A 15,011-nucleotide genomic window follows, 5' to 3' on the forward strand; every position below is an offset into this window, starting at 1 on the left:
ACACCAATGCCTGAGCCCTTCCCATGCTGTAACCCAGTCCCAGCACCTCCCACACCCACATGCCCACGGGACAGCCCTCTGAGGGGCTCCTCTGACCCCCAGTGTCAGCTCTGGCCCCCCACGTCCCTCTGTCTCTACTCCCAGGGCAGGGTCACTCAGAGTGCTGGAGAGGAGAAACAGGCCAGGGTCAGGGTTGCCATCGGGGCAGCAGGGACAGCGTGAGCAGGGGAGTCTCAGAGTCCTAAGAAGTAGAAGACCCTGCAGTGAGCTGGCAGGACTCCACGATCAAGAATGTAGGGGCGGCCGGGCACGGTAGCTCACGCCTGTAATCTCCGCACTTTGGGAAACCAAGGCAGGCGGATCACGAGGTCAGGAGATCGAGACCATCCTGGCTAACACGGTGAAACCCTGTCTCTACTAAAAATACAAAAAAATTAGCCAGGCGTGGTGGCGGGCGCCTGTAGTCCCAGCTACTCAGGAGGCTGAGGCAGAATGGCGTGAACCTGGGAGGCGGAGCTTGCAGTGAGCGGAGATGGCGTCACTGCACTCCAGCCTGGGTGACAGAGCGAGACTCCATCTCAAAAAAAAAAAAAAAGAACATAAGGGCTGGTTAAACAGTGACAGGTTTAGCCAAGACATATCACTGTGAGGGCTCCTGGGCTTTCAAGGAAGACTGGCCTAGAGGGATAAGTGGAAGTGCTTCTGAGAGGAAGCATGGGCTACCTGCGCGTGTGTATGGACACCTGCTGCTGCCAGGCCCGTCACTCAGAGCGGGGTCACAGAGGATGTGCTCTGGCCTCTCCTGGAGGTTTGGGTAGAGAAGACACTGTAACGGCTGCAGCTGGCCTTTCTCTGTGCCAGGTGCTGACAGCAGCACCCCAGGAACCCAACAAGGCTGACGAGGAGAATCTGCTGATGGCCACCAGAGGTCAGGTGCCTTGGTGGGAGGCAGGGAAGCCTCCACCGAGGAGGAGATATTTCAGCCACACCTAGAGGGATGGGAGAGTGAAGATGGTGGGAGAACCTTCCTGTAGGAGGGAACGGTGTGTGGAGTGGTTCATAGCTGGAGAAGGCACTTGGAGGAGAGTACATGGCTGGTGCCAAGAGCAATGCCTATCACTGTGATAGGCAGTGAGGATGGACAGGTCAGCTGGTCCAAATCACAAAGAGCCTGGAATGCCAGGTTAAGGAGGACAGCAGTTTTGACTGTACCTGAGAGAACCCCAACTTAAAGAGGCACATGTGATGGAGAAGTCCACAGAGCGGCTTCAGGCACAGCAGGATTCAAGGTCCCCGAAACTGTGCTCAGGAATGTGCCCACTTTCCTGGCCCCTAATAGTGCCACAATGGCCCCAATAGTGTCAGGCATACATTCCACCAGCTCAAGGACAGGGGAAAGAAAGCCTCCAAGTGCCACAAAAGTTCTGGGATTGCAGCTGAGCCCCCCTAGTTTGGATGGGGCCAATCCCTGAACCAATCTTCGTGGCCAGAAGCAGGGGGATTAGGCTGATTATCCAGGCTTGTGAAAAACAACCTTCGTTGAGGGGTGGGGGGGCGGGGCAGAATCTAGAAGAGGCCTGCCCCTGAGTGGGAACCCCAAAGTAGAGAAGAGATGGGTCCTGCAGGAGAGCTGAGAGGCTGTGAGACGAAAGAGAATGGAGGCTCTGCTGTTAGGAAGGGGGTCCCTGGCAGCGCTCCCAGGAAGTGACCACTGGACTCAAGTTGGCACGCAGTGGCTGTGGGGGGAGCCTCCCCAGCCAGGAGCCCTAGGACCAGCATCTCCCACTCAGGTGCACCCCCCGACTCAGGTGCACCCCAACCCAGGTGTGCCCCACTCAGGTCCCCACTGCTCCTTGCCATTGCAGGCAGGCATGCCACAGACGCTGAGTGCCTCCAACATGGTCACCCCAGGCAGCCTCAGCTCACCCACCACCGAGCCCACCGATGGCGAACAGGCCGGGCAGCCCCTCCTGGATGGAGCTCCATCCTCGGCCTCCCTGGAAACACTGATCCAGCACCTGGTGCCCACAGCCGACTACTACCCCGAGGTGGGTGACCTACCCAGCGGGCAGGAGAGTGGCCCTCCTCCACCAGGCACGGGAGGCAACAGGGTTGGGAGTGGCCTTGGGCCAGGGTACAGGGCCAGCTGGGAAGCATGCTCCTCCCGGTGCCCTCCTTAGCCTGTGCCCTCTTTCTCGTTTGTCCCCCAGAAAGCCTACATCTTCACCTTCCTGCTGAGCTCTCGCCTCTTCATCGAGCCCCGGGAGCTCCTGGCCCGGGTCTGCCACCTGTGCATCGAGCAGCAGCAGCTGGACAAGCCGGTGCTGGACAAGGTGAGGCGGAGGGCAGGCCAGGAGGTCTCAGAGTGTACCAGCACTCCCCTCCATGCCCTCAAGGCATCAGCCTCGTGGGGAGGCAACGATTGTCCCCGTTTTCCTGACAAGGTGGCTACAGGGTGCTTCCACCTTGTCTGAGGCCCTGAGCTAGAAGGAGCAGAACAGGCCCTTTAACCTCCGTGTCGTTTTCCAGTGCCCTACGGGAGCCCTTGAGCTTACATTAAGCCCAGACCTGAGTATGCGGCGTCCGGTCAGTAGGACCCATCTGTGCCGGGGGCGGGGGTCGCCTGCTGCCTCTGCTGAGCTTCCTTCCGCCAGCACATCCGCGCCCGCTCCCCAGCCCTGGCCAGAGCCTGCGGGCTGCCTCTACTACACACACGTCGCTAGGGCTCTACCGCTAGTGAGAGAAACCCAACTTCGACCGCCTGAACCAAAAGGACTTAGCTGGCTCCTGTACCTGCCCTATCTCAGGGACCGCTGGCTCGGGCCTCAAACTACAGCATTGCACCGTGGCCTGTCTCCCTCCCACCCTGTGCCGCCGTTTCCCCGGGCTGGCCTCCCTCAGACTGGCGGGTGCAGTGCCCGGCCGCCTCCACCGCACCAGGCTCACCTACCACCCTTTCCAGTCACGTGGAAGCCTCAATCCCTTTTCTCTACCGGTCCAGTGAGCCGCCTCATTGGCCTCTCCTAGGTCACGTGGCCGTCTGTGACCCAATCACTGCGCATGACAGAGTATGCGCTGCTCTGATTGGTCGGCACAGACCTGGACCCACCCCTGGGGCCGGGTCCGCTGCTCCTGAGAACTGCCCCCTCCCCGCGGCACGAAGACTCCCCCGGGGGATGGGGACTTTGCAGAAAGGCCGCAGCAAGAGATGGCCCCACCCAGAAACGTGTCCGTCCCCGGTCCGCTCCCTGTGGGCGCAGGGCAGGATCGCACCACCCCCCTCCCCGCCCCGGCACAGAGAGGGCCCGAGGCCCTGCCTGCCCGGGCGGCCACACCCGCAAGGACGCGCAGTGAGGCTCACGTGCCCGCCCAGCGCCCCTCACGAGCACGGTGCTCCTCGCTTACCTGCAGGCCCGGGTCCGGAAGTTCGGCCCCAAACTGCTGCAGCTGTTGGCCGAGTGGACCGAGACCTTCCCGAGGGACTTCCAGGAGGAGTCGACTATCGGGCACCTTAAGGACGTGGTGGGCCGCATCGCCCCCTGTGACGAGGTGGGCAGCCGGGCGGGGGTCGCGTCACCCTGGGCTCCTCCCGTCCCAGGCCTGCGCCTGTTCCGGGCCCGCACCCCAGGGCCCTCATCTCCCCACCCTGCACACCTCTAAATCCAGCCCCTTTCTGGCCCATCAAGGAATCAGGCACTGCCGAGCTGGGAGGGAACGCGGAGTCTGGGGACCTCTCCCTGACTGCTCTCACCAATGGCATCAGATGGCGGGTGAGGGAAGACCCATTCATGGGCTCTTCGGGCCAGGTGGCCAGGCTGTTGGCCTCTGACCTACTAGGGGGGCTGGCAGAGCCCTGTCCTGGGCCTTGGCCATGGAGACCTCCCCGCTCCTGCCCTTGCCCCTGCCCCACTTCCCCTGCAAGAAGGGCTGGGCTGGTGGTCAGTGCTGCTAGGCAGGGACCTGCAAATCAGGGCCAGGGAAGAGTGTCTACAGGATGGACAAAAAAAACAGTAGCAGGGAAAATAACCACACCCGTCCAAGCAGATTCTCCTGGGATCCTCTCTGCCCCCAGGGGTAAGCTGCAAACCTTCAGGGCAGGGGCAGAGGAGGGGACAAGACCTCACCCCTGCAGTTAAACCACACCAGGTAAACACAGCCCTTGCCCTCAGGAACCCCAGTGACTTGGGAGGCCTTGGGTGTGCTGGGCATGAGGTGCTGCTGTGGCCAACACCCGCTTTGCTCTCCTAGATGTGTTCCCCTGAGGCGCACACTGAAGGGTATCCAAGCCTCACTTCCCTAATGGGCGAAAGGAGGACAAAAATCTTCACCTTCCAGGATTATGGAGCTAGACATCTCCTGGTGTGTTTAGAAGGGGCAAATTTATCAGCATCCCCAAATGCCACTGTGGGCAGCACTGCTGTAGCATTGCCTGGGAGGGCGAAATGTGGGCGGGGGCCCATGTTGGTTGTCCTGGAAGGAAATGGAACATGGCAAGCTGGTAGTTGGTGACATGCTGCAGAGTGGGTCTGGACATGGCAGAAGAGCTGCGTGTGAGACAAGGGAAAACTGACAAGACAGTCTGGGCAACAGGAAGCCAAACGCCCACGGCAGACATAACTCAGGCTCTGAGGGAGGCACTGCCTGGGGTCACTTCACGCAGCAGGCAAGTGACTCAGAACTGAGCAGGCAAGTTCTGAGGCTCAGTGAGATGAAAGTGGTTTCCTCTTCCTCCTCCTGGCACTTCTCCCCTCCTCTGTTCTCCTCCTCACCCCCTCCCCTTCCTCCTCTGCATCCCCTAATCCATCTGGAGATTGTGACATTTGACTTAGGATGCAGCACAAAACAGGGCCAGGGAACAGTTGATGATTGGATGGGTGGAGGATGCGGACAGTGGAAATGGAATGGGGTGCTGGCTGACTGGCTGGGAAGACATTTGGCTACTTTTATAGATGAATGTGGGAGAGAGTTAGTGACTGGGTAATTGGATAGGCAGGTGAATGCATGGGGTAAGTGGATGTGTAAAGATTAATGGAAAGAAGAGAGGGAGAAATGTAGGAATGGGAACGGTGGATGGGTGGGTGGGTGGATGGGTAAATAGATGGAGGGGAAGGTAGATAGGTGGGTGGATGGGTGAATAGATGGAGGGGAAGGTGGATGGGTGAATAGATGGAGAGGAAGGTAGATAGGTGGGTGGATGGGTGAATAGATGGAGGGGAAGGTGGATGGGTGGGTGGATGGGTGAATAGGTGGAGGGGAAGGTGGATGGGTGGGTCGATGGATGGGTGAATAGATGGAGAGGAAGGTAGATAGGTGGGTGGATGGGTGAATAGATGGAGGGGAAGGTAGATGGGTGGGTGGATGGGTGAATAGGTGGAGGGGAAGGTGGATGGGTGGGTGGATGGGTGAATAGATGGAGGGGAAGGTGGATGGGTGGGTGGATGGGTGAATAGATGGAGAGGAAGGTAGATAGGTGGGTGGATGGGTGAATAGATGGAGGGGAAGGTGGATGGATGGGTGGGTGGATGGGTGAATAGGTGGAGGGGAAGGTGGATGGGTGAATAGATGGAGGGGAAGGTGGATAGGTGGGTGGATGGGTGAATAGATGGAGGGGAAGGTGGATGGGTGAATAGATGGAGGGGAAGGTGGATGGGTGAATAGATGGAGGGGAAGGTGGATGGGTGGGTGGGTGGATGGGTGAATAGATGGAGGGGAAGGTGGATGGGTGAATAGATGGAGGGGAAGGTGGATGGGTGAATAGATGGAGGGGAAGGTGGATGGGTGGGTGGATGGGTGAATAGATGGAGGGGAAGGTAGATAGGTGGGTGGATGGGTGAATAGATGGAGGGGAAGGTGGATGGGTGGGTGGATGGGTGAATAGATGGAGGGGAAGGTAGATAGGTGGGTGGATGGGTGAATAGATGGAGGGGAAGGTGGATGGGTGGGTGGATGGGTGAATAGATGGAGGGGAAGATGGATGGGTGAATAGATGGAGAGGAAGGTGGATGGGTGGGTGGATGGGTGAATAGATGGAGGGGAAGATGGATGGGTGAATAGATGGAGAGGAAGGTGGATGGGTGGGTGGGTGGATGGGTGAATAGATGGAGAGGAAGGTGGATGGATGGGTGGATGGGTGAATAGGTGGAGGGGAAGGTGGATGGGTGAATAGATGGAGAGGAAGGTAGATAGGTGGGTGGATGGGTGAATAGATGGAGGGGAAGGTGGATGGGTGGGTGGGTGGGTGAATAGATGGAGGGGAAGGTGGATGGGTGGGTGGGTGGATGGGTGAATAGATGGAGGGGAAGGTAGGGGGTTGAGGGGGTGAATGTTAGAAAGGAGGGAGCAAGGGTAGATGAGTGAATTGATGGTTCTGTTGGGGGGTTGGGGGTCACTATAAAAGAGAGGTGGGTGATAGCAGCTGGGTGAAGAGAAGGGGACAGGTGGATGGGGATGGATGAGTGAAAGTGAATGGTGGATGGATGGGTAGGCGAGTGGATGTGTGAGTGGGCAGTAAATGAGTGAGTGGGCGGATGTTAGAAGGAAGGCAGGGGAGAGGAGTGAATTGATGGATCTGGGGTGGGTCACTGTATAGAAGGGGAGGTGGGTGGTAGCACGTGGCTGGAGAAGAGGTGAGTGTGGGGATGGTGGGTGCTGGGTGGATGATATGCAGGGGGTGAGACCCCAGTCTCCTGCTTTGTTCCCTTTGACCCCCAAGTGTCAGCAGTGAGGTCTGTCATATGACCAGGCAGATTTGACCTGCCTGATGTTGGAGCCATGTCTCGGTGGTGGGGCTGGGGGTAAGCCCTGGCCTAGTTCCCCTCAGGAAACCAGTGGCTCCTGTCCACCTGGACCACCCACAGGTCTGTCACCAGGCTGCGTAGCATGGACTGGAATAGGAGTTCCCCAGTCCCAACCCAGGCCCCGGCCAGGGGTGCTTCCCCGTGTCTCTGGTGACCTCGAGTTGCCCTTCCACAAAAAAGCATGCACCCCGAAGAGGACCTTCTCTGGGCACTGCCTCTCCTCACCGGGTGCTGCTGTGGACTGTGGGTTGTTCCCTTCCTGGCACAGAATGGTTCGGGATGGAAGAGCCCTGGACCAGACTGATAAGGCAGGGTCTGGGACCCAGCCTGAGCCCACCCAGGTTCAGACTCGGAAACCACAGCTGCATGACCTCGTGCTTTCCTTTCTGAGCCAGTGTCCTTATTGGTAAAACAGGAGAACACCTGTCCCCACCGCGCAGCTTTGCAGCGAGGAGTCCCTGAGGTCAGGTGCACGCTTGCGTCAGCGCTCAGTAAACGAGGGCTGTGAGGAGAACAGATGGTTCCCAAATCAGGCTTAGGAGCGTTGTTTCTTAAGTTTTACAGAACTTTCATCGTGAAACATTTCAAACATACAAAAGTGAAGAATGGTTACCATGCACTCCTCTGTCCTCATCACCCAACTCCAACAGTAATGTTTTGCCGAACTGGTTTGTCCTGTCCCCTCACACATTTTGCTTTCCCACAAGTTAGCTGTAAGCAAACCATAGACATAGGCTTTGCTTCCAAAATATTTCAGCATTATCTTTTTGAAAGATTTCTCACACCAGGGTGGAATAAAATGATAGAAAGTGATGTGCACAAGATAATGAGGTGAGCACAGGTCTTTTCAGAGCTGTGTGTCTTTGGGCAAGTTGCTTAATCTCTCTGGGCTGTAAGTGTCTTTCTGTAAAAGGGAGGGTGATCATTCCTCCCTCACAGGGCTGTGAGAGAACAGCAGAGCTCAGGGCTGCAGAGGAGACAGCAGTGGGCTCCCTCTGGCTCCTCTGCTGCGGCTTCCCCCATCAGAGTGACTGTGAAAGGTGGCAACTTCCTCTTTCCCCAGCCCACTCCCATGTGGTCACCGTGTTCCACACCGGCTCTCGGCAGCTGGAGCAGCACTGGAGAGGGACCGAGGAGGCCATTCTCCATGACCATGGCCACCCTGTGCTGGGCAGGGGACCCAGAGGAGTGTCATGGCCAGCCCAGCCTTTGTGGGGCTCCCAGTAGGTTGGATGCAGTAGTTAGAGCTCAGGGAGGCCAGTGCTGAGGTTGAAGGAGGCTCGGGGAGCCAGGGAGGACCCCAGTGCTCTGGCCGTACCCACTGGGCCAGCCACAGAGAAGGCCGACTCAACAGGCAGCCCCTCTCCTAGGCTGGTCTTGCTTTGTATTTTATTTTATTTTATTTTTGAGACGGAGTCTCACTCTGTCACCCAGGCTGGAGTGCAGTGGTGTGATTCGGCTCATTGCAAGCTCCACCTCCCAGGTTCAAGCGATTCTCCTGCCTCAGCCTTCTCAGTAGCTGGGATTACAGGCGTGCACCACCACGCCCAGCTAATTTTTGTATTTTTAGTAGAGGCGGGGTTTCACTATGTTGGTCAGGCTTGTCTCAAACTCCTGACCTCGTGATCTGCCTGCCTCGACCTCCCAAAGTGCTGGGATGACAGGCATGAGACCCCGTGCCCGGCCTGGTCTTGCTTTCTAACTCACCCAAACGGACTGTCTGCTGAACTGACCACCACCCTCTGAGGCTCCCTCTGTGGCAGAGGTGGCAGAAAACTGACACAGAGAACAAACCCATGGAGGGAGCAGACCCCCAGGAGCCTCATGAGCTCTAGCGTCAGCTTTGTGCCACCTCTGCCTGTTATTTAGTAGGCAGGAGGACATGGGCCCTAGGCTGGCTCAGGAGGGAGTCGCCAAGAATTTCAGAGAACAGAGGCCAGTGCTCATCTGGTCAGGGACAGGGGTTCCAGCTGTGAAATGCCCAGTCCAAGAGAGCTTGGAGGCACCTGGAGAGCCGTGGCCACCACCCAGGCCACCCTTGGACGACTCTACATTCACACCCAGCTGTATGCACGCAGCAGATGGCTTGTGGAAATAGAAGGAAACGTGTGCGGCTCCAGAGCTCCCAGCCTCCCGCGCAGCCTCCCAGCTGGGATCAGTGCGGAGGGAGGGCTTCAGCCCGAGGCAGGAGGGGCAAAGTGCTGTTCCACCCCAGCACAGCCTGGTGCTCCATCAACGTGGACCCACCATAGTGACGAGGGAACACCTTGACATGCTCAGTGGTTCAGGTCTCTGGCCCTGCCATGTCTACCAGGGGGATCTCCGAGCCCCTATCCACGAGTGTGTAGAAATCAGAAAATGAGAAGAGGCCAAGGAGCAGGGCAGATAGCATCCCCACATTCAGAGGGGGTGTGGAAGAGTCAGGAAAGAACAAACAGAAGCTAGAACCTAATGTCACTGGAAAAATTGAAATAAATTAGCAGGCAAGAAAGGATGATTATTTGGAATGAATATTGGTTCATTCAACAGTAACAAATCGTGCTAAAGTATCTGCGTTTTTAAAAAATAAGGCAATCTTGTGGCCCTATCAAGCGGTAGGCACAGACACCCTGCAGCCTTGATTTTGGCACGGGGCCTACAGTCCGCCCTGACACCCTGCTGGAGAGAGTGTCTGACTGTCAGCAGGTGCAAACACTGTTTATCCACGCATTCGGCAGACACTTGTGGACACCTCCTGTGAGCCAGCTACGGCCCTTCGTGAACACAGGGCAGCCGGTGGTTGGCTGCGTGGAGCCTGTGGGCCCGGGAGAGGAGGTGCACGTGAACAGAATCATTTCCCTGACAGCTCTAAAGTGGTGTGGCAGAAGAGCACGGCACTGAATGCCAGCGGCCCGTCTGGAGAAGCGGCACTTGAGCTTCGGTCCAGTGGATGAGGAGAACATGCCAGAAGGGAGAAAGCTGTCCAGATCCTGCTGGGGACATGGGGAGGGTGGGAAGGAGTCAAAGGGGTCGAAGAGTGACCTGTGTCCAGAGCACAGAGGGGGAGCAAGGACGCATAGACGCCACCAAGCCTGGCCAGAGCTGACCTCAGGGCCTCAGAGTCACGCCAGGGCTCCTATCTTTGCACAAGCCATGGAGGCATTTTCAGGAAGAGGGAGGCAGCGATCAGATCTGCATTTTGAACAGACCACTCTGCCTGCAGAGTGGAGAGAAACCCGCGTGGGTGCACTAAGGAGGCCAGGGCAGCCAGAGAGATGGCAGTGACCTGGCCTCCGGAGACAGTGGTGGGATGCACAGAAATAGAAGAAAATGAAATAGAGAAGGGTGGCGACGGCCTAGAGGGGAATGAGGGACAGGGCGGGGTCGAGGATGGCACCAAGCCTGTGTGGTGGCTGACGCGCTGTCCACCAACACCGAGAATACCAGCTTTGGACAACGAGAGCTGACCTCCATTTGCTGTGCTGGGCAAACAGAGGACCGTGGCCGCCCATATGACTCTGGAGACCAGAGGGAGACTGCGGCTGTGAACCAGAATAGCCAGGAGCTAAGTAAGAGAAGAGAGGCCTAGACCGAGCAGGAAGAACCCCAAACCCCAGCATCTCACGATGGTGAACACAGGCAAGCCTGCCAACAGCCCGAGGCAGGAGCAACCAGGAGGCTGAGGCGGAGGTGGCCAAGGAAGATGCAGCCTGAGAAACGGCCACTGGCTTTGGTGACAGGAGAGCCCAGTGAATCGACTGATGGGAGTGGCCGCCAGGTGAAGTGATCCAGGAGTGAGCAGGAGGTGAGGCAATGAAACAGGTGTAGCCACCTGTGGGACTCTGGCTGTGCCTGGGAGAGAGACAGGTGGTCAGTGGAAGGGCCAGGGCCCATGGGGGACTGACCGTGCCCCCCAGGACTGGCAGTGGCTATGCCCCACTCCTCATCTTCCCAGCACTCAGATGAAGCCCTGGGAGGCAGTGTGCTGACCAGTTTTGGACACAGCCTTCCTGAGAGGGGTCATTCCTTCCATGGGCAACAGAAGAGTCGGACCTCAGCTTCCCCACTCACTGCCCAGCTAACTAGTGGGCGCCGTCTGCACCTGGCCCCTGTGCTCTGAGAGTTAGGCTTAGGGTTAAGCCACCTCCTGTCCCATTCCTCCCATCTGAGGCTCTGCCACAGCAGCCTGTGGCCACTCCACAGAGAAGCACTGCCATAGGAGTGCCAGACGACTACCAACCCTGCCACCAGAGCACAGGGCTCCAGCAGTCCTCAGACAGCAGCAGCACCCCAGCGCCCTGTCTGAGGCTCCCCGGAGCATTTGGAGCCCCCAGACCCTCACAGCCAGCATGCAGACACCACGCCTGCCCACCGCTCACAGCAGGCTCTGTGTGTCTCAAAATTGTGTGAAGAAACACTCCCTGCAATCTCAGAAGTGACCTGATGATACCGACCGCCCGCCCCTTGTCACTGATGCCGACCGCCCGCCCCTCGTCACTGATGCCGACCGCCCGCCCCTCCTTATTTCCCATCACCCCTCGTTATTGATACCAACTGCCCACCCCTCGTTATTTCCCGAGGTCTCTGGGAGCACGCAGCCTGTCCAGTTAATGCTCGCCATCGCTGGGGACCAGGCTCCAGCTCCCACCACTGCCTCTGCCAGTGCCCGGGCCAGCTCCTGGCTATAGGGGATTTCATCTCACTCTGTGAGTTAGACCAAAACCCTTGAGGATGTGAGGACATCTCCCTTAACAAACCCAGCCAGTCTGATGGCACTTCCTTGGAAATAGGGGTTTCTGAGGGAAAATAATTCAGTTTTCCTTGATGGTGGGAGAGGAGGTGCCCCTTGAGGGGTGGCCATGGCCTTTCATCCCTGTACCCAGCCCATGATGCGGCCCAAAGCGAGAGCCCATGGGTCTGGGCTGGCTGGTGGGGGTGAGCACTACTTTGCACGCACTGTGTACCCAGAGCAGGGCTGGTCTCTCACATCACAGAGGCGGCAGCACAGACCTTGCAGCCCTGTGGAGCTGTTATTCTAGTGTGGGAGGAAATGAACTGAACTGTCTCGACAGTGGTCTTATAAAAGAAGTCGCACAGGGTGACCTGGACGAATACTGCTGGGAGCAGAGGCCAGGACAGCACAGCTGGTCGGGGAAGGCCGAGCTGGACCTGGGAGATAACAGAGGCCCCATTAAAGCCAGGCCAAATGCCAGTCATCTGCCCAGGGCAGGGCCCATGCCACATCTCCCTCCTCTCTCCCTTTCTCTGGCTTCCTGGCTGTGCCCACCCAACTCTGCCCCATTGCCCCAGACAGCTGCCCCCGGCCCCCGTCACCCTCCCTGACATGTGCTCCTCTTGGTTCCCACCCACAGATGGGAAGCCCTGCAACCTTCACCCCAGATCCCTTGCCAGGTGGCCCCACCCTGGCCAGGATTGGGTCCTGTTTCAGGGTAGGGGCAGGTCCTGGCCCCTGTGCTGGTACCTGGCCTTTTCTCCAGAGACCCTGAGGCAAAGACCCTCTGTTTGCAGCCCAGGAGGCTGCCTGGCTCCAGTGTTAGAGATGCAGAGATGGGTGTTCAGGCCTGAGCGCCCCTCTTTCCACCCACCAGGCATACCGGAAGAGGATGCATCAGCTCCTACAGGCTCTTCACCAGAAGCTGGCGGCTCTGCGCCAGGGGCCGGAAGGTCTGGTGAGTGCCGACAAGCCCATCTCCTACAGGACCAAGCCGCCAGCCTCCATCCACAGGGAGCTCCTTGGTGTCTGCAGCGACCCCTACACACTGGCCCAGCAGCTGACCCACGTGGAACTGGTGAGCCGGCCCAAGCCACCTTCCTGACCCCGGATTCAGCAGGACCCGCACAGATACACTGGGCCCCCCTGGCTTCCCGGAGCAGCCCCACAAGCTTGTGAAGGAGGGCCCTGGCCTAGCCTGGAGCACGCACTGGGCTCCTCGTAGATGCAGAGGCCAAGGGCCCATCCCAGGGAGAGGGAGGCTGGGGCGGGTGCTTCCCTTTGAGACTGAGGGTTGATGGAGCCCTCCCTGCTCTCCAGGCACTTTTCCAGCGCACTCCCATGCGCTCGCTCATGTCTCCATCACCTGGCCAGGCAGGCCCTGTACACAGAGGAAACTAAGGCCCAGAAAGGTGAAGCGACTTGCCAGCGTCACACAGCAGAAGGGACAGAGCCAGGGTTTGATTCTGGCCCAGATGCCAAGCTCCTGGCCACCAGCACTCGCCCCCGCCCCGCAGAGGAAGCCGCACTTCGGTTACCTCGTGTGGAGCCCAGTTTCCCGGCTCACGCCCCGTAGCATTGCTCCCCACCCCCATGAGCCGGGCAAGGAGGGGCTGCCTCCTGCAGGGAAGGCGCGAGCTCTGTGACAACCTGAAACAGGGTCTCCAGCCCCACTGTGGAGGACTAGGGGCTGGGGCACCACGGCAGGGCACCCCCTCCCCATACCTTCCCTCTTGTACCCACTCTGCCCCTTCCCTGCAGGAGCGGCTGCGGCACATCGGGCCGGAGGAGTTTGTCCAGGCCTTTGTGAACAAGGACCCTCTGGCCAGCACAAAGGTAGGAGGCGCTGACGGGCTGTCCCCAGAGTGACCCGCACCGTGACTAGCCGCTCTCTCTGGGCGAGTGCTGGAGTGGCCCGGAGAGGGACCGGTGGGCTCGGAGGGGCCCTGCCCGCTCCGCCACGACCCCCCAGCTCGCGGGCGGACCACCACGGCCGAGTCCCCGGAAAGCCTGGGGCCTGAATGTACAGGACGTGGGGGTCGCCCCCCCAGCGAGGGCGGAGGAGTGGGCGAGGAACGGGCCGTGGGCCGCGCTGCCCGGGTGGGCCAGGACCCGGGGCCGGGAGGAGGGTGGAGCCCCCTGGCGCGCTCCGGGACCCCAGCGCCTGCCCGGTGCGTTTCGGTGGGCGCCGGTGCCCTCCAGCGGCCGCGCGAGGAAGCGCGGGTTGCTGCGCGCTGCCCGGGCTGGGTAAGGGAACCCCTGGGACCCGGTGCTCCGGACACAGCCCACGCACCGGGATTTCCATCCCGCCCTTCTGGGAGCCCAACCAGCGGGGTGCCGGTGCCTCCAACGGGCTAAATCCAAGTCAGAATTGCAAACATTGTGCCTTCTGTCCTCACACCTAATAAAAGTACAAACTAAATAGGAGATTGCACTTTCACTTCTCAGATAAGCAAAGGCCGCCTAGTAGGTTAGACACCTTGTGGAAGGCACTCTCCTCATGGCTGCTGGGGTGAAGCTGGCGCAGCCGCTTTGGAGGGCAGATTGGCACTAGCGTCAACGCTTTAAACGGACTTTCTTGACCCCAACTTTCCATACCTACGAATTTATCCCACAGATACACACCCATGTACACGGACATGCACGGACGAAGGTGTTTGGGATAGACAATGTCCGTTATGGCCAAACACTGGGGGCAGATTGCCTTATCGCCCGTGGGGACTGGATTACAAATTATGAAACATCTATAACTAGAATGCTGTGCGGCTACGAAAGGGCGTAAGGTGGACAGAACAATCTCCAAGACCTGTCCCTCCAGGCACTGAGAGAAAAGCGTAGAGGCAAGAACGGGGGCAAGAGTGTGTGACCATTTGGGTAACAAAGAAAGAGGGTAACACAAAACCATGTACGTTGCCTGTGTCCGTAAGCACTCTCTAGGAATGCTGACTGCTCTGGGAATTCTGAACAGTTGTGGTGCTGGGAGGCATGGAGAATTTTTTTTTTTTTTTTTTTTTTTTTTTTTTGAGACGGAGTCTCGCCCTGTCCCCGAGGCTGGAGTGCAGTGGTGCGATCTCGGCTCGCTGCAACCTCTGCCTCCTGGGTTCACGCCATTCTCCTGCCTCAGCCTCCCCAATAGCGGGGACTACAGGCACCCGCCACCATGCCCAGCTAATTTTTTGTATTTTTAGTAGAGACGGGGTTTCACCGTGTTAGCCAGGATGGTCTCGATCTCCTGACCTTGTGATCCGCCCGCCTCGGCCTCCCAAAGTGCTGGGATTACAGGCATGAGCCGCTGTGCATGGCCAAGATTCTTACAAGATTGTTTAGTTTGGGGCCATTTCCAAATATTACTGTTTTATTGTGAAATACATCAAGATGACACATGACATTTGTTTATCCCGCCTACTGTAGATGAACATGTGTGTGTCCAGCTTCTTGCTGTTGTAAATATTCCCACAGTGGACATTCTTAGACCCGGTCCTGGTACACACGAGTGCACACTT

General features: G+C 58.4%; 1 protein-coding gene across 1 annotated transcript in view; it reads left to right on the forward strand.

Annotated features, from left to right (window-relative positions):
• RASGEF1C (RasGEF domain family member 1C) overlaps positions 1–15,011 on the forward strand; it is a 110,410-nt gene that overhangs the window by 68,256 nt on the left and 27,143 nt on the right. Inside the window, exons 2-6 of the mRNA XM_008015540.3 lie at positions 1,866–2,048; positions 2,211–2,333; positions 3,412–3,549; positions 12,386–12,586; positions 13,270–13,344. Coding sequence (XP_008013731.3) covers positions 1,872–2,048; positions 2,211–2,333; positions 3,412–3,549; positions 12,386–12,586; positions 13,270–13,344 — 714 coding nt within the window. The 5' untranslated portion in view covers positions 1,866–1,871. The remainder of the gene's footprint in view (positions 1–1,865; positions 2,049–2,210; positions 2,334–3,411; positions 3,550–12,385; positions 12,587–13,269; positions 13,345–15,011) is intronic.

The sequence above is a fragment of the Chlorocebus sabaeus genome, chromosome 23 (genome assembly GCF_047675955.1).
Source record: "Chlorocebus sabaeus isolate Y175 chromosome 23, mChlSab1.0.hap1, whole genome shotgun sequence".
Classification (NCBI taxonomy): domain Eukaryota; kingdom Metazoa; phylum Chordata; class Mammalia; order Primates; family Cercopithecidae; genus Chlorocebus; species Chlorocebus sabaeus.